This window comes from Prunus persica, chromosome G7 (assembly GCF_000346465.2).
Source record: "Prunus persica cultivar Lovell chromosome G7, Prunus_persica_NCBIv2, whole genome shotgun sequence".
In the NCBI taxonomy this organism is placed as follows: domain Eukaryota; kingdom Viridiplantae; phylum Streptophyta; class Magnoliopsida; order Rosales; family Rosaceae; genus Prunus; species Prunus persica.
The window spans coordinates 12,707,278-12,732,402 of NC_034015.1; the positions used below are offsets into that span (position 1 = coordinate 12,707,278).

The 25,125-nt window shown below is 35.9% G+C and overlaps 3 protein-coding genes across 3 annotated transcripts; 2 read left to right on the forward strand and 1 right to left on the reverse strand.

The window, feature by feature from the left end:
* On the forward strand, positions 319-2,796 carry LOC18771270 (aluminum-activated malate transporter 8). The gene is made up of 6 exons (XM_007204382.2): positions 319-782; positions 889-1,029; positions 1,287-1,559; positions 1,655-1,779; positions 1,893-2,036; positions 2,130-2,796. The coding sequence occupies exons 1-6, from the start codon at positions 488-490 to the stop codon at positions 2,604-2,606; spliced, it is 1,455 nt and encodes a 484-aa protein (XP_007204444.1). The 5' UTR covers positions 319-487; the 3' UTR covers positions 2,607-2,796.
* LOC18771456 (digalactosyldiacylglycerol synthase 1, chloroplastic) lies at positions 7,551-12,576 on the reverse strand. The gene is made up of 7 exons (XM_007204210.2): positions 11,754-12,576; positions 10,600-10,632; positions 10,404-10,491; positions 9,425-9,906; positions 9,065-9,331; positions 8,577-8,926; positions 7,551-8,380 (listed from the first exon to the last, which is right to left on the reverse strand). The coding sequence occupies exons 1-7, from the start codon at positions 12,360-12,362 to the stop codon at positions 7,846-7,848; spliced, it is 2,364 nt and encodes a 787-aa protein (XP_007204272.1). The 5' UTR covers positions 12,363-12,576; the 3' UTR covers positions 7,551-7,845.
* LOC18771290 lies at positions 16,132-18,198 on the forward strand. The gene is made up of 3 exons (XM_007202398.2): positions 16,132-16,313; positions 16,442-16,515; positions 17,272-18,198. The coding sequence occupies exons 1-3, from the start codon at positions 16,294-16,296 to the stop codon at positions 17,970-17,972; spliced, it is 795 nt and encodes a 264-aa protein (XP_007202460.1). The 5' UTR covers positions 16,132-16,293; the 3' UTR covers positions 17,973-18,198.

Here is a 25,125-nt window from a genome sequence, read left to right on the forward strand (position 1 = left end):
AACCTTGGGTGGTGAACAGTTGAGTTGAGAGAGGCCTATAGTGGGCTCAAGTACTCTTGATTCTCTGTTTCTGACTAGTGGGCTAAACTTTATGCTCCCAGCAGTTTGTGGGTTTTTTTTATAAATATTTAGTTCAGATCCAAGTAAAAGCTTAGTCAGCCCACGCTTTTTTCAAACTCTACTTTTTTTCTCAAGCAAAATCTTTGTCTCTCTTCCTACAAGAGACACAAAGACGTGTACCCCATAAAATATTCTCGACCCACACCAAACTCTTTGCCTTATAAATTATGGTCAGTTGTGAGACAATTAAACCCATCAAAGGTTTTTCAATTTTCTTTGCCAACCATCTCTCTCTCTTCCACCCTTTCTCCCATTTGTGAAGTGCTTAGAAAAGGAAAGTCATCTAGCTAGCAAAGGCTTTGGTTAGCTTTTCCTTGTTAGGCTTTTCCTTAAATAAGTTCTTACAACGTGTCCCTGAACTTGAGACATGGAGATCAATGAGTTAGCAGCTGCAGGGGAAGCGAAGGCCGGGCTTTTCACGCGATGGTGGGGCTGGCTTAAGGCCTTGCCGGGGAAGTTCAATACCAAGGTTGTCAAAGTTGTAAAGGGCACTATAAAGCTAGGAAGAGATGACCCAAGAAGAGTCACTCACTCTCTGAAAGTGGCTCTGGCTCTCACACTGGTGTCCTTATTGTACTACTGGAGAGCTCTTTTCGATGGTTTCGGGGTTGCAGGAATCTGGGCTGTTCTAACAGTGGTAGTGGTGTTTGAATTCACTGTAGGTAAGTGAAAAAATGAAAATGAAAAAGATATTGATTGAAATTTCTTTCGACTTATTGATCATGTTAAACTAAAAAGTGTATTTATTATTTTTGTTTTCCTGTGTAGGTGCAACCCTGAGCAAAAGTTTAAATAGAGGTTTTGCAACATTACTGGCTGGTGCTCTAGGCGTTGGAGCCCAACACTTAGCTAGTCTCTTTGGAGAGAAAGGAGAGCCCATTGTGCTTGGGATCTTTGTCTTCCTGCTTGGTATATATATTTGTACACATGAAAAAAAAAATTGATACGTTGGGTAATGGTTATGTTGCCAGATATCTGGCATGTTGTGTTACTAGACGGACGACATATTCAGAAATTTTTTTATCTAATTGATGGTCCTAATCACTATCTCACAACATAACTAACATGTCAGATGATCTGGCAAGAATATTTCTCATGTTATAGGCTTTGTGTATACAGAAACAGATATTGCTTACTAATGCATGCAAGTGTTTTTATGGTTGCAGCTGCAGCATCTACATTCTCTCGGTTCTTCCCAAGGATCAAGGCCAGATATGACTATGGAGTGTTGATATTCATCTTGACATTTAGTATGGTAACCATATCGGGGTATCGTGTTGAAGAGCTCTTGGAAATGGCTCATGAAAGACTCCTGACAATCATAATAGGTGGAGGAACTTGCATGATCATATCAGTTTTTCTTTGTCCAGTATGGGCTGGCGAAGATCTGCACAAGCTGATAGCTTCCAATATAGAAAAGCTTGCAAACTGCCTAGAAGGTAAGCTAAATTCTATAATTGGCTCTAGTTCCTTTTTTCTTTTTTGGTGTTCAACATGTTCAGAGATTAACTGAGAATGAGGAAATTAATTACAGGATTTGGAGGTGAATATTTTCAAACACCTAAGGATGGAAATTGTGGCATGGTCCCCAAAAATGAGGACTCGTTTCTTCAAGGATATAAGAGTGTCCTCAACTCGAAAACCACTGAAGAATCCTTGGTGAGTACTAAAGCATCATTTTTATTCTTTACCTTGGCATGAAAGCCACTAACATACATATAGGTATATCTAGCTAGCCATTTCTGATATCTAGCAATTATATACATGTACAGGCAAATTTTGCAGCATGGGAACCAGGACATGGCCGTTTTAAATTTCGCCATCCATGGAAGCAATACTTGAAGATAGGTGCTCTTGCCCGGCAATGCGCCTACCAGATCGAAACTCTAAATGGCCACATCAACTCAAATGTACAAGTATGTATCAAATCTTCATACTCTTAAGGATCCATGATTTAATTAAAATATTTAACAAAAGAAAAATCAATATTAATTATATGATCCTCGCAGGTTCCACCAGAATTTTTACAGATAATTCAAGACTCCTGCAGAACAATGAGTATTGAGACTGGAAAGGCCCTAAAAGCATTAGCCATAGCAATCAAAACCATGAAGGAACCAAAACATGCTTGTGAACATTTGGAGAAGTCCAAAACTGCAGTCAAAGACCTCAAAACAGCTCTGAAAGCTGCATCATTGGAAAATGCAGACATCCTTGCAATTGTGCCAGCTGTAGCAGTTGCCTCAATTCTAGTTGAGATTGTCAAAGGTGCAGAAAAAATTTCCAAATCAGTTCATGAGCTTTCTGAACTGGCACATTTCAAAGAAGTAGTGGAGCCCACTGTCTCACCAGAGAAGCCACAGTTACTTCACAGGGGAAGTGTAAATCCTGTGCTTTTAGATGGTGAAAGTGCCCATGTTATAATCACAGTAGAGGAAATATTAAACATGGCACCCAAAGGCCCAGAACCAAGTGAGTTAGTGTAAATATTTTGTTACTCCGACATGTAATTGGGTTGAAAATACTCAACTTGTATACGTTTATTTTGTTGAGTATGATGATCAACGCTGTTGCAATTTCACAAAAGAAATTGTGGGATTTTCATGGGGAAGGCATATTATCAATACTTCCCCATTTTTGTATTCAATCTTTTGTAATAAAAGCCTGCCAATGTCTTCCTCCTTTCAGAAAGGTACTTTTTTTAAATAAAAAAAGAACTTTGATTTTAATATTAGTTCAAAAGAAGAGTTCAAAACAAACTGAATTTGTCATTCTTACCTCGCAATGTCTATGAACATTGAAAGCTAAAAGTTAAAAAAAGGACTCCCCAGAATAGTCTAATTTTGGGTAATGCTGGACCATAAGATTAAGGGAGCTTTGGTTTAAACGTGGAACCTCAACTTCCTTTAGCCTACGTGTGAATGCCCAACAGCCACACGTACTCCACATCATACAACATGTGTTGTTCCAGTGTTAAGACTTTAGAATTTGCCACATGTGCCGAGATGTTTGAGAATATTAAGGTGAATATGTCCCACATTAGAAAGTTAGTAAATATAAAACTGAAGTGTAAACAATGAACAAAGAAATTTAAAGCCAAGGACAAAAAGCGTTGTTGTAGGGAACTTGTAGTTGTAATGGTTGCAGTACTAAACCATTGTTGAAAGAACTTATACTAGTATATAGGAAGATGGTATGGTAGAGGATTTCAAAATAGTAGGAAATGTGCAAGTCATTGTTATAGCGAAGATTAAAGTTCCCTTCATTAATTATAAAATTTGAATATTTAAAATATATTGAAAATAATAATAAAACACATAAATTAAAGTAATATTTTTTATTCTATAACATGCTTTCACTGTTTGAATTTCTATTGCAAACTATGGATTCAAATAGTCTTAGTTTTGAGAATCATGAAAGCAAAGTGGTAAGAGTTTGAGCTTTAACAGTTGACACCCTGACTGAGAGGAAGTGAACCAGATGGAGGAACTGAGGAAGAGAAATGTCCATCCAAATTCCTAAAGGCCAAACTGCATATATCTTTATATATAGTTAGTGGGTTCGTATTGTGGGCTAGATGGCTCCTGGTTGGTTCTTTAATTGCCTAACAATTTCTGACCAAAGGCATGCATCCTGAATTTATTTGAACACACAAATGCACTCGGTAAAAAACCATGTTCTATACACTCGGAAGAAAACCATGTTTTTGTCAAGTGATAAACTCGTGAAGGGCCCATAAAAACATTTTGTGGGTCCAACTTTTTTAGTAGGTCTAATTTGGTTGTGCTTTTATTTTATTGTTCTGTTTATTGTATCGAGCTTGTTTGTAACTTGCTAAGCTAATGAAATGAAATCTTCATTTCTTTGACCAAAATAAAATAAAATTTCAATTTGCACCCTAAAATCACCAAATCGAATTCAAAATCTGGAATCTTCAAAAGATGCTGGCCCGACGGCTAACAAAAGAAAAAGAGAAAGAAAATTAACAATAGGGCTTAGCTGAAGGCTCTAATACTTTTTAAAAGTACTTGAATTTGAGGTGATGAAAACATGTCCGCAGTACGCCTCTCAAACATTAAAACAACATGAGAGTTTGAGATCATGGTGGGATTTGGAGGCATGAGTTGTTAAGTGGGTGTTGTTGTCTTGTCCCCTTCCGAGAGAGGAGGGGGTTAATTAAGACTGGTGTGTGTGTTCATGTTTTTTATATCCTAAATCTTTGACTTATAATCAGATTCTTTATATTGAACATGTTTAATTTCTTGTAGTTAACCATACATCATGGGTTGGATAATCAAATTTGAGTTATAGTCATTGAAATCCATGCCTTTTTTATTTAACAAACAACTAAGGCCTTGTTTGGGACTATTTCTCTAGGAAACACTTCTGCTCATGAGCACTAACAAAAGCGCTTTTATTATAAAGATGTTGATTTTTAAGTGCTTCTTCAAAAAGCGCTTCTATAACCCGGAAGTATTTCTAAACTTTTTTATCAAATGCTGTCAGAAGTACTTTTAGCCCTTTCAAACGCACTCCTAAACAGGCCCTAAATCTTCATCATTTTCTTAATTTATCACATTCTTCTTTCTTTTTAAATGAGAAAATCATACTCTTACTCTGCAATGAAAACATTCAATACAGAAAGTCTATTTTTTATCTGCCTTGTATAACTAAATATTATATGGAATTGGAATCACCACCACCACAAATCCTAATTGATGTTGGATCCATAAACACGCAAGTCAAATAGTTATATAAACATATATGAACCATAATATTTTCTTTTTTCCATTTCAAGTGCTTCACTCACTACCAAAAGATTCCTTAACCAGGATCTACCATCACTACAAAGTTAATTAAGTCACAATTAGCACTACACATAAATCTGCCCTAACCATCTCAATTTAATATCGCTGTGTTGCCTTTTCCTAATGCAACTTGCTTAATTTTTAATATGAATCCAGACAATGTGATAATGGCTAAAAACGTAGCTCCCCTACCACTTATCAAGATCATGCTTTCATTCCTCATTAGGAAAAGCTAATGCTGAAGTATATTATATCAAGCAAAATAAATATTCCCATTACCAAATCAATTAAATATTAGCTTGGTACATTTGCAGCATGTGATTGACTTGTATTAATATATAATAGATCTTTAGCATAAGTTATCAGAGGAGGCTGGGACAAAGTGGCTGCAATCCCACAGCTAAAAGACATTTCAGAAAGCACCATCAGAGGAATAATCAGCTCAGTTCAGTCTTTAGCAGATAAATTATGAACTTCTTCTTTGTCCCATATTGCGGAGTTTGGGAAGATGACATGTTGCAGCAGTGTATTACATTATTTAAGATTATTCAGACCAATTAGAGAGAGTAATTAATATATCCATGGAAATAGGGCAGATTCATAAGAACCAATAACGTGGTGCTGATGTTTTGGGGGGGAGGGGGGTGTGTTTCATTCGATAGTGAGGGCGATGGGGGAGTATGTATTATATTGAGTTGTCTTAAAATTATCTTTTACGTTAATTAAATTTGAGTATACTTAAAGGGAGGGGTACAGTTTGACCTACTTTTCCACTGTAGTTCAATCCCATGTGGTGCTGATGTGGGAAGAAGCCCTTTGCTAGACTAATTTATCTCATGGATTTTGATCACACAAAGCAAGCATATAATCAATAAATTATTGTCTGGATTTGTAATTTGTTATATTATTCTTATCAAATTAGAGGTCAGAAATTGCCCCAGAAAGTTCTAGTAGTTTCAGCTGCACGAAGAGTCACTATTCATAGAATAAGGAAATGGGGATCACATGAAGAACAAGACGTCACCTTTTCAGTCTTTAATTTAGTTTGGTCATTCTGAACTCGAACTCCATTCCACTTCAGTCTACATTTTAATAGTTAAGGCGCAGTGCAACGCACGTACAAGTGAGAATATACCAACCACATATATATTATACCCATATTAATTGGTTTATCTAGAAACATGGTAACATTTTTACAGTTAGACTTTCATCTAGTTTACAGCTGCCATTTGAAACATATCCAAACTTTGATTGGCAGGTAAGAAGGTATGACTTATTTTAAGAAGAGTATTTTCAAAGAATAAATGCATGTTAAGTAGGAGAAAATATTTGACTCTTTCCTCTCAAGAGTCATTCCTCTTTACCGACAAATATTTCAACACGTGTGCAACCAACCGTATATGTAAAAAGCAATAGTTTCTTTCCCGAAAGAAGTCAAGTAATTTCTATTTCTACATATGTGTCAAATTGTATTTTCTATTTCTATATACATGTCTTCGGACTCTGGTTTGCAGGTCAGGAGGTGAGAAAAGAAGCCAAACAATTTTCTTGGAAGTAGAAGTATTTGAATATTGTAGTAATGGGTTATTGATAGTCCCCCAATTATTGCTCCAGTATCATTTTGGTCCACGAATTAAAATTTTCATTTGAATCGTCCTTCAACTCTTTTTTTTGTATCAAGATGGTCCTACCGTTAAAGTCTATCAAATATTCTGTTAAATTGAGTGGCCAAAAAGTAAAATATTATTTAAAAAAAGGTAATGACTGAAATGGTCCCCCAACTATTGCTCCAGTATCCTTTTGGTTCACCCACCAACTAAAATTTTCATTTGAACTATCCTTCAACTCTTTTTTTTTTGTATCAAGATGGTCCTACCGTCAAAGTCCGTCAATTTTATTGTTATTTATTTTTATATTTATCTGATTTTAAAATTTTTTAATTAATTTAAACAATAGATTAAAAAATTATTACTTTTTAAGTCCATGTCAGCAAAAAAAAAAAAAAAACCAGGTTGGTGGTGAGATTCAATTTTTTCAATTTTAAAATTAGGTACAAGTTCCTATAATAGTTTCCTTTAATTTTTAATTATTGTTTACTCTTTTAAAAAATTTGTTATTTTATATTTATATTTATGTGATTTTAATTAATTTAAACAATATTAGGTCAGTCTCACTGAAGAAAAAAAAAAAGCCATGTGGCAGGTCAGATTCAATTTTTTAAAATTTTCTAAGTTTTATAATAGTTTCTTTAAATTTTTAATTATATATTACTATTCTAATTCTTAGAGATATTTTTACCCCTCAATTTAATAATAAAATTGACAAACTTTAACGGTATGACCATCTTGATACAAAAAACCATTGTTGAAGGACGGTTTAAATGAAAATTTTAGTTAGTGAACCAAAATAATACTGGAGCAATAATTAAGGGATCATTGGAATCAATAACCCTTGTAGTAATTTTTTGAAATGAGCTTTTAGGCCGGTGTTTGGGTCTGCAATATGGGCCACATAGACAATAGGCCCATTAGAGAAAAGCTCTAATGTGGTGCTGTTCTTGAAAGTACATTAACAAAGGTTTCAACTATTATTATTTTATTTTATTTCATCTACGAAAGAATGTGAAGAAATTAATAATCTTATATTTGATAATATATATGCAGCGCTCAAGTGTCTTTATCAGTTCAGCAGAGCATAGTACAATTTGATGACATTACTATATATACTGGCAATTATTTTCTATCAACTAACATGAGATAACAAAACTTGGACTTGGATACTATCTAACAAAATCCGTGCTCCAATAGTGCATACATCCCATCCCTACAGAAAACAAACCTTCCTACCTAATAAGCGTAACAGGCTCCTAAAATACTATGTGTTAGTATTATACAGTCAGATTGGACCACTAATCTACTTACCAGCCATAAATTGGATTTTCTACGTGAGGCGGCAAGAGATGAAGGTCTTTACAGTGTTGCTTGTCGTAGTCACGGGTTCCAGGTATTGCCCCTGTGCAGAGTCGAAGGAATTCATTCCCAGTGAGACAGTAGTGGGCAAATGCCAAACCACCATCGACCATACCCGTCAAGCTAGGCACTGATGCTGACTTTGAGATCTTCTTTCCATTGCCTATGCTTGATTTTGCACCGTTGTTGTCTTTATTCAAGACTTTATCAAGATCGGAGTACTCCATGAATCTCTGGGTAGCAGCTTCCCATGATAGATTGTATCTTTGCTCTGGAGTAAGGGGCTTAGGGTCACTTTCCATTGCTTCCTTCACTTTCGCAACAAAGTCCTCAGGTGTTTCATAGGTCAAACAATTAGGAAATGATCTGAAGAACTCATTTGATGGATGATTCGCACAAACTACAAATTTGCCCATGGCAAGCGCCTCAGCGGTGGCTGTGCAGAGTACATCACTAACACTGGGATTTATGAAGACTTTGTACCTTGAAGTAAAAAAGAGAATATTATTAGCAGGAGAAGGGGAAACAAATAACTAAACTGTATGTTTATGTTTATTTCTGAACTTAGTCAAATGTAAAAGATTTTAAGACTTGATTCCTTTAGGCCCAAAAGTAAGGGAACAATGCATTATGCATGGAGATTATGCTTTTGTACAGCGGAGACCTAAAAGATCCTTACCCGTGAAGAGAATCATCTGCATGGTCTCTTCCTTTCAGAAAATTGAGATTCAAATCCAAGCTTTTAGCTGTACTCTGAACTTCGTTGGCATCCTCTCCATTCCCATACACGTCCAACTTGAAGCCATCAAGGTTATTCTTATGCTTTGCCAACAAATCTATCAGCTCACGGTATCCCTTTGCCCATACCATCTTCCCTAAGAAATATGCTCCTTTTGAGAATGTTTCCTGTCCAAGTTCCCTATCTGCGGCCACCTTTTCTCCAATTCTCAAGAACTTGGGATTCACACCGTGGACATTGCAAATCAGAGACCTAGGTAAATCCTGTGTGGCAGCTGAAAGGCGAAGAACCTAGACAAAAACCATATAAACAGTTTATTCATCTAAAATATCTTTCTGAAAACTTAAGCGCCTAATAAAGTTAGCAGTAACAATGCTACAACACAATCGAGAAAGAATGCCCATGTAATCCAATGAATTGACTAATACCTTGTCGCAATATGCTCTTGTAACCCAATTGTTTATGTGCTTCACAAAGAATGCTTGGAGAGCTCCATTCTTCTCCCTCTTGATATATTCCAAGTAATTTGTGTGAACAACACCGACAACATGGTTAAATTTATCAGTCCAACGCTTACCATGATGGTACCAATTCAAGTGTTCTGGTTCTTCGAGGATAGCAATGTCAGCATCCTTGGACGGAATAAACTGAGAAGTGTCTCCAGCTGGTATAATGCTTCGCCTTTCTTTTGAGAACTGATATATAGCAATACCACATATCCATTAGCAACCATAATTTGATATGAGCAAAAATTTCAGTTGCATGGTTAAAGTCATTAAAATAATTACCTTTCCTGGATAAAAAGAGATCTTAAAGTCAGCCTTAAAGCCAACTCTTTCCTCAAGCCAGTTACGGATATAAGTTTCCTGCTCTTCTGGTGAAGTAAAAGTGACGTCGCTTGGATATACTAGTTCTTGATCTGATTTACAAAGCCACGGAACTAATAATGTAACATTTTGTTTTGCAGACTCTGCAAGATATGCAGCACGAAACAGGGGATTCACTGCAGTTCCAGTCATCCAAGGAAGACTAGCAGTTGTGACAATAGCAACATGTCGTTTCTGGTCTGATGGGTCATTCTTTGCATGGTCTGTCCAAAACCCACCATCATAAGAATGCCCTGTGCTCTGGAGGACGCTGGCTATCCTTAAGTCTAATTCATCATTTATGCTTTCACTGTCTAGAACAGATGACTCTCCGGAAGAAAGGGGGTGCAGAAGTTGGTTCTTGCTTTTGCTACACAAGCTTTCCACTATTTTCTCACATACATCTGCAGTCATTTTCCAATTGTACATGTTCAGCGGTCATTACTTCAAGAAAATTGAAATCTAATTCTCAACAGGAAATATTTGGGCAGCCAACCAAGCCATTTGAATCTTAGTTTCTTCATTGTCTTTGTTTTTATATTCCTTTGTGGGTACTGTTGTTAGACTGTGATAGATCCCGGGCTACTTAACTTTATATGCAAGATAGATTCATGTTCATGATAAGGATATTCACGATATGAATAAAGAACAGTGTTTACCCCATGATTGATGTCATATGTTTTTTTCACTTGGAAATAGTCCAATTAAGGTTTGAATCCATAAGTTTCATAAACTACCCCAAACAATTACACAAACTTTGAAGTTTCAATACCCATCTAATGACTTAATAGAAGCATGAAAGTATCACTCTAGCAGAATAAATTACAAAAAATACAAAACCAAAATGAACCCATACATTTATACAGTAACAGCTTTAAACAGAACTTACAGAATTACTTACTTCTTCTAACGCCAAGTTGATCCAGAAAAGGCTCAGATTGCCTAACCAAGCATGCCAAAAGTTCTGTCACATCCAATGGAGGTACTGCCTATCATGTAGACAAAAAAAAAAAAAAAAGGAAAATTAGAATAGACATTACTACATATCAAAAGAAAACACAAGACAACCAAAAAAGAAATGCAGGGTAAATACCAACCTTTGATTCCTCAGGTTCCTTGTACATTGATTTCTGAAAATAGAAGAAGAAACGAGTAGCTGTAAGAATATGTACTGCTCATGTTTATTACCGCATACCAAGAAATAAACATTGATCATGGAACACAAGCACAAAAAAAGACTCGGAAAATTAAGATGTCAACTACAAGAAATGTAGTTTCTTATTCCCTAAACAGAATGGCATTCAGAGGACAAGCAATATATAATTTGTTGGGCATCATTAGCATGCCTTTCATGAAATTGCGCAGAAGAATACATTAATTGCAAATCAAATTACACCTCACTTGCTAGATGGGAGCATCGTCTCACACTAGATGCTCAAGTTGAAGCATTTATTCCTAATCACATAGTGCATAGGCATTGACACACACAGTTTTTTTAAAGTAAAACTTAAAGGATCTAATGTGCCAATTGTGGCTCTGAATGACATTGGACTCCCAACATATATGCATAACAAAGAACTACCCTAATAGTGTTTAGCATTACAAAATTCAAAGTAGTTGATCAAAACGCCATACCAGTTCCAGCCAAACTGAGGAATGCAAATAGGAGTCTTTTTATATAAATAATAAATAAATAAAATAAAATTTGAATGCAAAACTCTCTTCCATAATTTCAGAACTTCTCTGAAGGATTTTGTTCTATACCATCTTATGAACAAATGATTATAAAAAAATAAGTCAGCTGTGTCTCTTTTGTACAGGAGAACTTAGTAATTAGCTATACAGAGGTTCTATGTTATGCCTCATCGGATCCAAGCATATTCAACCCATTGGTCTCTACCCTTATTCAAAGTAGGCAACCCTAATATACTTCCCCCAAAATGTACAAGGGAAGTAAGCATACACAATCAAAACACAGCATCTCACCCATTTGTATCAGTAATATTTGCTTCCACCTGAATCCTATCAAATGATTCCAATACAACTCCAGTCAAGATTCATTTTTTTTCAAATTTTCCTCCTGACTACTACCAAAAATAAATTCCTGCTGAAGTTGAAGCACGAACATGAACCAAATAAAATCTAAAAAGAACAGGGAAAAAAATCGATAGAACCAGAAAACAAAGTTAACAAATTCAAGTGCTCAGAGCCAAAAGCAACGTATTAAGAAAGGAAGCTAGAGAGAACATACCAAGCTGGATTTGAATTTCTCAACAAACTCACTATTCTTAAACCCACCAAGAAATTCTCGCTTCTCGAACTCTTTCAATCTCGTCTTCAACGCCCGAATTGGTTCCCAATCCTTATTAGACTGCCTTTCCTCATCCTCAGCCTCACCGTCTCCTTTCCACTCACCCCAAAACTCACTAAACTTCAGAGGCCTCCTCCTCCTAACCCTATCAAATTCCATAACCCCATCCCTGTTCTCCCCCTCCGATACCAAAGCATTCTTTATCGCCGATAAATCGATCCGAATCCTGGACCTCGGGCCCCACTTCTCCAGCACCTTCTTGCTGAAGTCCGGCGACGAGTACACCCTCCGAAACTCGGAGAGCTTCGGCTGCAACTTCTTGACGAAGTCTATCTCCGACCGCGGCGACGACCGAATCGCCGACGCCGAATTGAATTTGAATAGGTTCTCGAGCTCGCGGTCGAACGACGTCGCTAGGTTCTTAAACTCGTTTGCCCGGTGCTTCATCAATTGGAGATCCGCGTCAGCCGAGTCCTTCACCTCCCTCCACCCCTTTGAAATGAAGGAGAAGGCGTTGGAGGAGGTCGAAGCTTGACCTTCGCTGGCCATGGCGGAGTCCGAGCTAGGGTTTTGACTGTAGTGTTCGCTTTCACGTGTCAAAATTCCACAGGCTTCGAATTGAATTAGGGTTTTCTGAGAATTTGATTCGTGAATCTTCTTCTATACGCGAATTTGCGAAGCTACGGATAAAAAGAAATACAGAGAAGTGTCTGGGGGGCTGAGAATTTAACGGTTGCTATTTTCGGAGCTTTCTGTTTCTGGAACCTGCAGGCACACGTGTACTTTCCAAGTAAGATGTGCACGTGACGACAAAACTTGAGGGTGATGACGTGGATAGGGGCACGTGATGTAGTGAGGTAGCGAGGCGTGATTGGCCGGCTTGGGTTCGCGATGAGAATATGCTGGAGGGAAGAATATGCTGAGGACTGGAAATTGAGGGATGGGATTTGCGTGCACTGTGATTTGCGTAGGAGGGTTCTCAAGACCACGTGGCGGGAACTGATTGGGAGGAACATTTGCTTCGGTGGCCTAATTTCTTGTCCCGCCGGTTCTGTCTTTGTTCTGCCACTCAAGTACCCATGGCCTACGAAGAGTGGAAGGGGCCCAAATTAATTATGACTTCAAGAAAAAACGAAATTTGGTGGGAGAATTGGCTAAAGACGGTTTTGGATTGACTAAAGTTAATGTCCAAATTTTGTTGCATGGGAGAATTACATGGATCTTACTTTTAAAAAATATTTTATCAGTAATTTATCAATTAATTATTAATTTAATGATACTTATTTTCTCAATGTTCCAAATTATGTTGTAAAAAAAAAAAAACCCAAGTTCAAAATAAATTACTTGTTTACTTTTTTGGTTTGTTACATTTGAGAAAATCAACTCGTAGAACTATATATTCATCCTAAACAATTACATCACAATCACTAATTGGATGTTAGTTGGATTTGCTCAAGCTTTTGATGTGCTCTCAAATGGTTTTGGGTTCAAGCCCCCATGATCAATCCCGACTTTGCTCAAAGTTAGTCAGTGTGCCTGCCCTGGGCCCATTATTCAAGGGGGCTCCAAATTTTTTATATTATAATAAGTGTTATATTATATTATTATAAATTGATTTAATATTTTTTCATAATTTTAAAGAATAGGATATTGAGATGAATCTGAAATTTTGGAACAAAGAATCCATGACGAGAGTTTTAAAAGAAATGCTTTGATATTGACTTGACTTGCATTCTTGAAATTCTTTGACTCACTGGTATGGTATCCACAGTTGGACATTTGTTTTCATTATTTATGAATATGGAAGACATTGCCCAAAGTCTTAAAATACTTTCGAATAAATACTTTCTCAAAAAACTCAATGCTTAGTTGATAAAACAAGAAGTATACTAGTATTAGTGATTAATGTGTGTAGGGCACACTTTAGATTTTCGCCCTGGACCTTTGAAAACTCAGGACCGGCCCTGTCCATGGTACCCGTGTGTGTGAGTTTCCCCCTTCCTTTCTTAACTTTGACAACAACCACACCAAAAAAAAAAAAAACCCCACAAGCCATCACCACTTAGACTAACCCTTATTTAGAAATAAATAAAATTTGATCACAAACATAACATGATTGCATGTGCTCAATTTGAATGAGAAACATGCAAAGAATGAGAAAAGTTCTCCTCAATTCAAAATGTGAGCGCCATCTTGTCTAATCTAATATTGGCTATAACATAATGTGTACAAGAAACTAATGTTGGCTGTTAAAGCAACTTGACAACAAAGAAGAAAGAAAAACTCACCCATTTCGTACGTCTTTTTGTTATTTGCATGTGCTCAATTTGACTCTTCCCACACTATTTGACATTGTAGATATGCATGCCATGCTGCGCCTTACGTCCCACAGAAATTCTAGGTACAAAATGTTTGAATCATGTGACAAAGCTTATGGTCATTCAAACGGCAGAGTCACACTTCGCCCAGAAGTGATCGTGTTATAAATTTGTATTAAATTTTTGTAATTATTTGGGTAAATATTGAAAAATCTATGTTCTCGACATCCTAAAAATAAATTTATTTCTAGCTCCGTCACTGGATAGTAATTGCATGACAACTTTGAAAGAGATGACCGACTAGCAGGAAGTTTTCTTAGTCATCCCCGAACTGTTGAAAATCGCATATAAAAATGAGTGGTTTGCTGCCTTTCTCTATTGACTGTGTGGGGCTGCTGTAAGTGTGAACCCACCATTATTTGTCCCCCTGTGTTCTTCACCACCCATGTCAATGATGTCATAATATCATGGATGTTCCATAATCCATCACTTGTGGACCTGATCATCACTTGTTGACCTCAAGGCCGACTTCAACTCATGCCTTAGATTTAGATTAGGTCGACAAAGTTGTTATTTTTCGATGCAATGAGGTGGAAAGAAAATTTGGTATATGCTTAAGCATTTTCCATTTCTTTTAGGCATACTTAATCAATCCAAATTAAGAAAATAACCTAACCATTATATTTGGATTTGGGCATACTAAACATCATTTTGGACCCAAGGTAAAAAGGTTGAGAGCCCCCAACCAAAAGAAGGAAGATCTTTTGGAACTTGGGGAGAGGAGGTTACTTGTTTCGGACTCCTTCCCCTCTTGCAAGAAACTTGTCCTCATTGGTCTCCTCTTACTCCTCATTCATAGTACAAACTGAAAAGTCTATAATCTCTCTCGGTTAAACAAGGACTCTTACATGTAATATTAAGGCCACGTTTGTTGGTGTGATTGGAGTGAATTATTTCAATTAAATTGGACAAGAGGGTTGGTTATTGTTTTGTAAACTTATAAATGTTGGGACTTCAATTATTAAATTGGACAGTAGTTCAATATATTGTGTCTAGTCCTATTTAGAGATGTGGGACTCATAAGAACTAGCCTGACCTGAACTCCAATTCAGTCCAAGCCGAACCACCAAATGAGGTCTTAGAGCTCTAAATCTACCCTTTTAGTTCAATTTTACTAAGATTGTTAATTTGACGGTTAGAATGTCCTTAGCCAACACCACAATACTGCCCCACTCCTGAAGTTTGTTAACCTGAGGGATCCCTCAAATAATTTTATTTGAGGGACACCCTATAGGTTTCCATACAAAAATTAATAAATAAATAAATGATTCAAACCATCTATTTTTTAAGTATACATTCACAGATCATCCTTGCAAAAAATTAGACAAATTGGAAACTGTTTCGATATCTAATCAATGAACACGGTGCTTCAAGAAAGTACTAAAATTTCAATAATTCAATTGAGTGATCAAATGATATCGAATTCAAGTGATTTTGTGTAGAGATGATATTTGAATGAGTATTTACAAAATAGACGGTTTAGATTAGTGAAATACAATACAAAATGGGTCCTACAAAGTGGGTCCTACAAAGATATATATATATTTTGTTGACAAAGTAATATTTTAACTACTCTAATGTATGGAGAAGTTGATCAAACTTGAATACAAGAAGCGGGCACAATACCTTAGCCAATTGGCGTAACATACATATACTGAAATGTGTGCTCCAACATAGGGCTTGCACACTTTCGAGTATTTCCAAAAGCTGTTGAGGGTTTAGATCCATTGGCCCAAACCAATGACCTAACAGAGTCCCACCAAAAAATAACCCAACATGAACTTGGGCTGGAATTGACCAAAAAAAGCTTGGGCTGGAAATGAAAGCCTACCTGGGCCTCTGTCGGCATTGTTCCGAAGATTGTGCTGCAGAGGCTGCATGGGACATCAAACCGTGTCGGACACGTGGAAAACCCGCCACAGCTGTCCCCGTTCTCGAACCTTAACGAGTAAGTATTCGAGTTGCTCGTTTCGAAAAGGAACGTACTCGTGTCGCTTTTTATCCCTTCTTCCTTTTCTCCTGTAACTCCCAATCGATTTGAAGAATCAAATTCCCCAGGAAATTTCTTGCTTTTCTGAGAAAATAGAAGGGAAAAGAGAGAGATGGGTCTGCTCTCCAACAGGTATGTTCCATCTTTTTTTATATTTTTTTAATTTTTTAAAGTAAAGATTGCAATTTCTGTTTTGGGTGCTGAGAATTCATAGCAAATGGAAGTGAAATGCTTTTGTGTTGTGAAATAATTTGATGCAGAGTGGATAAGGGGAGCCTGAAGCCTGGGGATCACATCTACTCTTGGAGGACTGCCTATATCTATGCTCATCATGGTTATCTCTCTTTTCCTTACCTACCCCATTTTCTTCATTGATTAAATGTGTCAAGTTTCCTTCCTCCTTTTTTTTTTAAGCATATAAATTATTTGGTTTGCATGTTAGAGCGATTAGTTTGTTTCAACTTCGTATGCAATGATTGTGGAATCTAAGGCTTTTGTGTAATTAAAAGGCAATATATATCTAAAGGAGGTAGATGAGGTATAGGTAATGATCATATGCTGCAATGGCAGATGTAGTTGGTAACCCAACTCCCAGTTTCAAGTTTTGGGGTAGCTGAAGGCTGAAGCACGGGAAAGATGGGAACTTTGAGCCCCATAATCTTTCTAATAAAGATTTTTGGAAAAGATAAATGATTTGATAATGTGACAATAGTTTAATTTCCCAAGCAACTAGCTGCCTCTTTGAATTTGAGCTATGTCAGATCTTTTTAAGTGCTTTGCTTAATAGATTGAAGAGTAGGGGCAATGCCTGATGGCTGATGCAGTAGGTTATTCATTCAGAATTTGGGTGTGTAAGAATTGTCTTGGATCGTTTTGTGCAAGGGGGTGTCTGTGTGTGTTTACAAGTAAAGATTCATTTTTAAAGAGGGCCCATTTTCTTTATCAAGGGTAGGCAAAACTCATTTGGAGTTCAGGAATTGTCCATTACCTCTAATTTTCTGATACAACTCAGTTATAATATGAACAGTTTGCTTAATTAGGTGTTCTTTATATCTTTTTGTTGATAAATATCCTATTTGTGCAAAAACAGGCATCTATGTAGGGGATGACACAGTCGTTCATTTCACCAGGCGTGGGCAAGAAGTAGGAACAGGGACAATGCTGGATGCACTCTTGGTTAGCTCAGGGCCAGCCCGACCTCAACAGCCCTGCCAAGTTTGCACTCCACGGGAAGAGGGAAGTGGGGTTCTCTCCTCGTGCCTGAACTGCTTTCTTGCAGGGGGTGTCTTGTATCGTTTTGAATATGCTGTCAACCCTGCTCTCTTTATTGCAAAAGCACGTGGGGGAACCTGCACTCTTGCAGTCTCGGATCCAGATGATGTCGTCGTCCATCGAGCAAAATACTTGCTCGACAATGGCTTTGGTTGTTATAACGTATTTAAGAAAAATTGTGAAGACTTTGCTATTTACTGCAAAACGGGGCTTCTTGTTCTGGATCAAGGAACAATTGGCCAAAGCGGACAAGCAGTTTCTATAATAGGGGGACCTCTTGCAGCCGTTTTATCCACACCATTGCGTCTTGTTACCACCAATGTTTATGGGATGGCGGCAACAGCCATTACAATGTACTGCGCTAGCAGGTACGCTGCGGACATTGGTATGAGGAGGGATGTAGTGAAGGTGTCTGTGGAGGATATGACAAGCAAATTGGCAACTGGCTTGCTCCGGGTGGCGGAGGCCCAAATTGTATTGGCCCCTATAATAGGTTCTTCCAACCTTGTCACTCAATAGTTCTTTGGCAAAGGTTTTTATTGAATTAAGTACTTATGCATCTGCTATTTAAGGTGGTCCATGGTCTACTCACTACTGTGATTGAACTTTGTTGTTATGTGTGGTTGTGTCTGAAATCTAGTACTATCATAAAAGAGAACATCTGTTATTTTCTTTAAGAGCATTCATGTTCACCACGATATATGGATTTGAAGGACAAACATTAATTCATTTTATTTTGTATGCTAGCTTGGTGATTGGTGTCATGTAAATAAAATCTAGGGCCAGCTTTAAAATGTAGGTAAACCTGGCTGCAAATGTTGAGACGGAGGAAATTTTAGGAAAAGAAATTTTGAATTCTGAAACAGAATTTTATATCTCCAAATGAAATGGGCTTTTGATAATTAAAAAAAAAATGAGAAAAAACATAAGCAGTTGCTGGTCCAATAACTTTGGGCCGTGTAGAATTGAGGAGCAATTGTTCTGAAGGGCCTTAGGTGGATAACAACAGGGTTTCTATGCCGAAACAAGTGGATGTAAGCACCTAATGTTTGTCAAAGTATGTCAAAAGGTCCCTTACGACCCAAGTCTTAAGAGTTTGCTTGACAAAAATGAAAATTAAACATTGAATGGTGACTTATGATTGCTAAATTTCTAAGAGCTGAAAAAGTAATTTTAGTATTTGTATTTTGATTAAAATCTTCAAATGCATGCTAGAGAACGTAAAATAGCTACTGTCGGAGATAATAATGGTGCAAAAAATGGTGGCATTATTCATGATATTAAGTTATTGGCCTCTCATATGGGTCAGATATCTTTTACTTTTGTGAATCGTAGGTGCAATGCAGCTGCTCATATGGTAGCAGCGCATGTATCTCGTGAGGGTGGGAAGTTTTATTGGGATCAACTTTGGCCTGAGTGTGGTTGTTTGACACTCTTGCTGTTGATGTAAACATTACAATTCGGCTTTAATAAATTTATTCCATCGATTGACAAAAAACAAAAGGCTACCGGATACATAGTTTCCTTGTCTACGAGCATAGTTGCAATGACGATATGAAGAGGACCGGGACAACGACGGCAGTAGTGTTACTATTTAATAGTGGCGGTAGCACTAGGCAATTGTGACAGCAGCTACCAATGTTGTTGTGTGCTGGTCCTAATGACAGTGGTGGTATGGCTATCCGTTTCTTGTGCTGGTCCTAATGACAGAGGTCTAGTTAGTGATGGTGGTGCATGTAGCTGTCCGACTCTTGTGGCGCTGATGGCATTTAGTTGTAGATTGGTGTTCTCATTAAGATGATCATGGCAATAATGTGAACGTTGTATGTTGTTGAAACTGATCAATATTCAACAATATAGATCACTTTTCTATTTGAACTGGGTTTTTTCATATTTGTTATTTAGATCTTTTACCTTATTAAACATGCTAAAAAATTTAGTGCCGATTTGAATGTATATTTAGAGAGAGGAGGTAGGGGAGAGGACATAGGCAAAGGTAAAAGTCGGACTTTTGTTGTGAATGTATTAGTAAATTTTTTACTACTAAAGCTATAAGTCCTTTCGTATGATAACGTTATCCATACTTACACGATGAATTTTAGGATTGGGAATAATTGCAAGCAATGTGGTCCATGTATGTATAATGTATTATTCCCTGAGAGGTAGGGGGTTGAGGATTGACAGGGTCTCAAACTCATTGAGGATAGGATGTATGTGATCTTAGAGAAACAGATGAACTTTTCAAAAAGTTAAAGTAACACTTTCTGGGAATCAATTAAATCATAGGAAATTTGGTTTAGGTTAATAAATATCTTCATAATCCAGGTTAAGTCAAATTGACTGAACCATAAGATATTATGGAATAAGAAGAACAACAACAAAAAGGCAGGTGAAGTATTGCATAATACTTGCATGGCAGGTTCCATGAGCAAACCCAAGAAAAGACCAAAACTCATATAATCAAATCATTATTATATATGTAGATGTCCTTGTTTGACAGCCATGCATAATGCAACCTCTGCTGGTTGGCAGTCTGGTTTCACAACAAAACATGATGTTATCTGGATGAGACTTGTCACTTTAGATTATTGAGAAAATAAGACTTGTGGTTTTGGTCCTTGTTGGAGTTTTCAAAAGAAAAGAAGATATTTATCTCTCGGTCCTTTTTTACTTTTTATCTTGTCTCTATAAACTACTGCACCTTAAGCAAGAAAGGGTAGCAGCTTTGTCAGAAAAATACAATGTGGAATTATTCTCTCTGAGAATTGCTTTGTACTCTACTACTTTAACAAATTCACCTTTTTTTTTTTATAACCCAAAAAAAAAATTTCCAACTATTTTTATCCGTTGGGAATCTATAGTTTAAGTTGTTAAAAGAAATTAACAAAAATCTTATGAACGAAAGTTTATTGCTTTGTTGATTAACAAAATGGTATTTCGAGCAGGGCATTTTGAACCGGTCCAACCCTGAGAGCTCAAACAAGATGTTTGGGGTATTTTTTGGCAGTCACTAAATTCGAATGTATATGAAGTTAACACTAATGACTTCGATTTTTGGGTGAGGAAAAGGTAAAAAAATCTCTCCTATTCCACTATACTTGATGAGGCAAGTGGGCATGGTGAAAGTGAGAGAGGGGCCTTAATCTTTTCGACTCTATCAACCCAAGTTGCTTCTCTCTGTATAATAATAATAAATAAATTATTTTTTGAAAAAAAAAAAAGAAAAAAAAAAGAGAGAGTAAGGAATAAGATACCATTTATCTTTGTCTCTGCTTTGTGACTCAATCAAAAGCTGCCTTTGCACCGCCAGGCTCACCAAATTACAGAATCATTGTAAACTAAATGTTAACCCCACAAACATTAGAAAATTATGCATATTTTCGCCAAATATAAAAAATATAAAAAAATTGTATTTAAAGTTAGAAAAAGTAAAAGATGGGTTGGAATAAGATACATGGAACCCACCTTTTGTCGGTGTGTTTGTGGAAGAATAATGATTGGTCTAATAGGTACAAGCTTCAAACATTTCTTCTGTGGATATATTGTTTACTCATTCAAGGTTCTGTTTGGATGATGGATCAAGTTCATATTTCACAAAATGTGGTCCTCACTATGATCCTCACTTGTATGGTTTAGTGTTTTATGTTGTCAAATTTTTATTTGTAGTACTTTCTTTTTCATTGCATTTAATGAAAGAAGAAGATTCGAGCTCGAGACTTTTTTTTACGTCCAAACAAAAAATTGTTACATACAATTCTATATTAGATGTCGGAAACAAACTTTTACTGTTTGCATTTTGGAACTTACCCTAAAAATCTTCGACTATAATACCTTGGATTTTCAACATTGTCAATCAGTCAATCGCGATTATTAGTTGATCAGGGAACTAAATAATGTAAATGCATTGAATAATTTGTGCATCTTTTCTTCTGCCCACCGACAGATTAACCTTTTTTAAATTTCTCATGTCTAAGCAATGCAATTTGCTGACGCTAATTAGTGATAATGATGTAACATAAATATGGTAAAATTAATATTACTTTATATTAGTGCATACATGCACTTGAGCCTCTCCATACACTTCCAATTGGTTTTAGATTAAATAATGCTATTTGCAAAAGACCCACTAATCTAGTGGTTTAGAGTATTTACTCCCTCATGTAAGATTTTGGGTTCGAGTCCTAGCATCCGTATTGTGTGTGTAAGTTTAATATGTTATCGTCCATTTCAATAGGAAAGGTCCTAAAAAAAATCAAATAAATAAATAAATGTTATTTAGACACACAATATTGACTATCTTAGAGCATCTCCAAGGGATATGTCAAATACCAAACATCAAATTTAAATTTGATGGCTGATGTAGCAATTTGACATCTTATACAGCTTTACACTCCACCTGATATGTCAAATTAAATTATTATTTTATTACATTTTAATATTGATTTATTTTTAATTAAAAAGAAAATAATAAAATAATAAAATATTCATTTGACATCTTGCTTTTGAGATGTCAAAAATAACATCTCAACCTCTAGCCTTCATTCCACATCAGCTTTGACACATTGGTTGGAGTGACGTGAGATGTTATTTCTAGCTGTTAAATGTCTATATGACACTTTTGACATATCGGTTGGAGATGATCTTAGCTAACCATATTATGTGGCAACTGATGTGTCATGTCATGTCAATTAATGAATGTTGTCATGTGTATTATATTTTGAATTTATTCTCTTTTCAAAAATCTTTATAAAAAAAACAAAACAAAACCCTAGTGTCTTTGCAAGTGGCCTCACGTCTGTTCTCAGCTCTTCTTCGCATCTTCAGAACCTCCAGTACTCCCTTCCTCCAAAATAATAGCACTAACAATTAATAATTGGTTTCTAGCAAAAAAAATGATTAGTTCTGAAGATCATCTAGCTAGGCTGAATGAATGAATTATTTATATTTATAGTGTGTGTTTATGTTATTTGGAAAGTTGACTTGGATCTGGATGAAGAAAATGGGAGGGAAGAATATGATTTAAGAAAATCGGGCGGTGCCCTTTATAACCAATTATCTTCATCTCCCCTTTACCCATAACCCTCTCTCTCTCTCTCTCTCTCTCTCTCTCTCTCTCTCTCTCTCTCTCTCTCATGTTTCTTCAGGATTAAGTTCCTCATCACTACAATTTCAATGTGTCTTTCTGTGGCTAAAAGCATCAGTTATATATCTGGGTAATTGAGGGGAGTCCAACTCTCAGTCATGTTCTAGTGATACTCTTATCATAGTGTATCAACAATGGAGGAATGAAGTATTGGAGATGCTGGAGACGCGAGAAAGAGTTGAGAACAAATGTGAGGCACTTGGACACTAGAGTTTTTAATTTTAATTTTTTTTATAAAAGAAGTATTGAAAAGATAATAAAATAAAAATATAATACACATAGTAACATTCATTAATTGACATGGTATGACACATCAGATGTCACGTAAGGTGATCAGCTAAGATGATCAATGTTGTGTGTCTAAATAGCATTACTCTTTAAGGATGATATCCATAGGCGGAACTACTCCCATAGCTATACTGGGCTATAGCCGAGGGAGATTTTGGGTATAAAAAAATCAAACATATATATAATTAATTTGTTTTATATATAGCCCAATATGTACTAACCTATTAAGTTATAAATAAATAAAACCAAAGTTTTTATGAATTTAGTTGCAAAGCATCAATAAACATACATATTAAAATAGATACACTTTCAATTCTGTTGTTGAACATATTTTTATTTTGACAATATGTGTTTTTTGGTTGCGTTTAATATGTATTTGTTTTAAGTTAAAGCTTTTTTTTTTTTTTTGGTTGGAAGTTAAAGCTTATTGGAAATTAATATTTAGCTTTGCACTCAAGATCCTAAGTTCGATTTCCCCCTCATCCAATATCGCTTATATAAGAAGGAAAAAAAACTTATCGGAAATTAGTTAATTGAACTATGAACTAGTGTGTATTTTTTTTAACAAAAAAAATACAAGCAATAATCTAAACTACAAGGGGGGTGAGTGTTTCACACACACACACACACACTACCAAGGTGCCATGAAGATTCAAATCTAAGATCAATGGTTTGGAAGTCAAGACCATTATCCACTGGACTAGACCTCGTTGGCGAATTAGTGTAGTTTATATGATTTAATGTATACTTTTATTTTTAGAAAGAGTATAGAACTGCAAGTACCAAAAAAATTGATAATTAAATTTTAAGCAAATAGCTTTAGTTAACCCATCCGTGTGAACATTTATGGGTCCACCCTATCAAAATATATTATCTACATGTTGAAACTTAACGAATCAATTTAATTGGTTTACAGTAACATCTTTGGCATATATAGTAAAATTCTTTACATTTTCTATGATCTTAAAATTGCATGATGTGGTCAATGAGGTATATCTCATTTGGTTAAATTTTTTCACCTCTACTCATGTGATGCAGACAGAGATTCGAAACTCTCAAACACCTAATAAATATTTATATAAACCCTCCTCTCCCAATTACTTGTACTAAAAAAAATTTCCCGATGTGACTCTCAACATTTAATATGATTAATATTATTATTGTGTAGCTGGAATCCATTGTTAAGCACTATTCGAAACATAAACATAAATTAAAGATGGAGAGCTTTAGACCACCGCAAAGATTTGCTTGCAAGGTAAGCCATGCATGATTTAATTAATTAATTATGGCCCCTAAGAACATTCTTTAATGTACAGCATTAGCTTAAACATTTTCTTAGAATTTAGGGCTCGTTTGGTAAAGGATTTAGAAACTGTTTCTAATATTTAAAAAATAATATAAATATTACTCATAAATAAATCCCCATATGCCATTTCCATGCAGTTGATTATTCACATTTAATTTCAACTGATTTTTCCTATAAAACTAAATAAATTTTGAACTGCTTTTGTTGTGGGAAAACATTACCATTATGATCATTTTGGTTGTTCTTTAAGCCATCATTTTTCTTTTTCTTTTTCTTTTTCTTTTGCTTTTTTATTACGTTATAATTTAATTAGAACTTTATTTATTTATTTAAAAAGCTCACGGGATTTACGCCGCAAATTCAAAGATTTGAGGAGGTCGCAGACCCGCAGGAAGCCGGCAGCGAAAAGCGGTCGTGCCCACTACCTTTGTCACCGGCATAAGCTTCTCTCCGTAATTATCGCTAAACACGTGGCCACGTCTTACATAATTTCATTATTTTTCTTTCATTTGCATTTGACTTGTCTTGTCTAGCTTTTCTTCTTCTTTTTTTTTTCTTGTAACTTTCTTTTTGCAATTACACGCCTTGAAGGTAATTTGCAAAATTCTAGGCTTGGTAATTTGACAAGAAAACATTGTAGTTGTAGAGACTGGTAGGGGCACCTTTTGATTTATGTCATTCAGATTTAATATACGAAATGCGATGATTCATACTAAATTATAGCTGATAAATCATGTTTTTAACACCAACTTAACTATTAGTTTAATATTATTTCTTTTTACAATGCTGAAAGATGTTCCAAAATCAATTAAAAACAAGGCATGATCTTTTTAAGGCCGTCTAGGTATCCAATTAAATAATACAAAAATATCAAGCCTAAGTAGTCCGACTCTAGTGAATTATCTATATCTATATATATATAAAGCAAAAAACAG

Coding starts and splice junctions, on each gene's coding strand:
- LOC18771270 (XM_007204382.2), top strand. CDS start 488: ATGGAGATCAATGAGTTAGCAGCTGCAGGGGAAGCGAAGGCCGGGCTT. Junction 783..888: donor GGTGTTTGAATTCACTGTAG/GTAAGTGAAAAA, acceptor TTTCCTGTGTAG/GTGCAACCCTGAGCAAAAGT. Junction 1,780..1,892: donor AAACCACTGAAGAATCCTTG/GTGAGTACTAAA, acceptor ATACATGTACAG/GCAAATTTTGCAGCATGGGA.
- LOC18771456 (XM_007204210.2), bottom strand. CDS start 12,362: ATGGCCAGCGAAGGTCAAGCTTCGACCTCCTCCAACGCCTTCTCCTTC. Junction 8,927..9,064: donor CAAGAGCATATTGCGACAAG/GTATTAGTCAAT, acceptor GTTTTTGTCTAG/GTTCTTCGCCTTTCAGCTGC. Junction 8,381..8,576: donor GCAGATGATTCTCTTCACGG/GTAAGGATCTTT, acceptor TTTTACTTCAAG/GTACAAAGTCTTCATAAATC.
- LOC18771290 (XM_007202398.2), top strand. CDS start 16,294: ATGGGTCTGCTCTCCAACAG. Junction 16,314..16,441: donor ATGGGTCTGCTCTCCAACAG/GTATGTTCCATC, acceptor AATTTGATGCAG/AGTGGATAAGGGGAGCCTGA. Junction 16,516..17,271: donor CTATATCTATGCTCATCATG/GTTATCTCTCTT, acceptor GTGCAAAAACAG/GCATCTATGTAGGGGATGAC.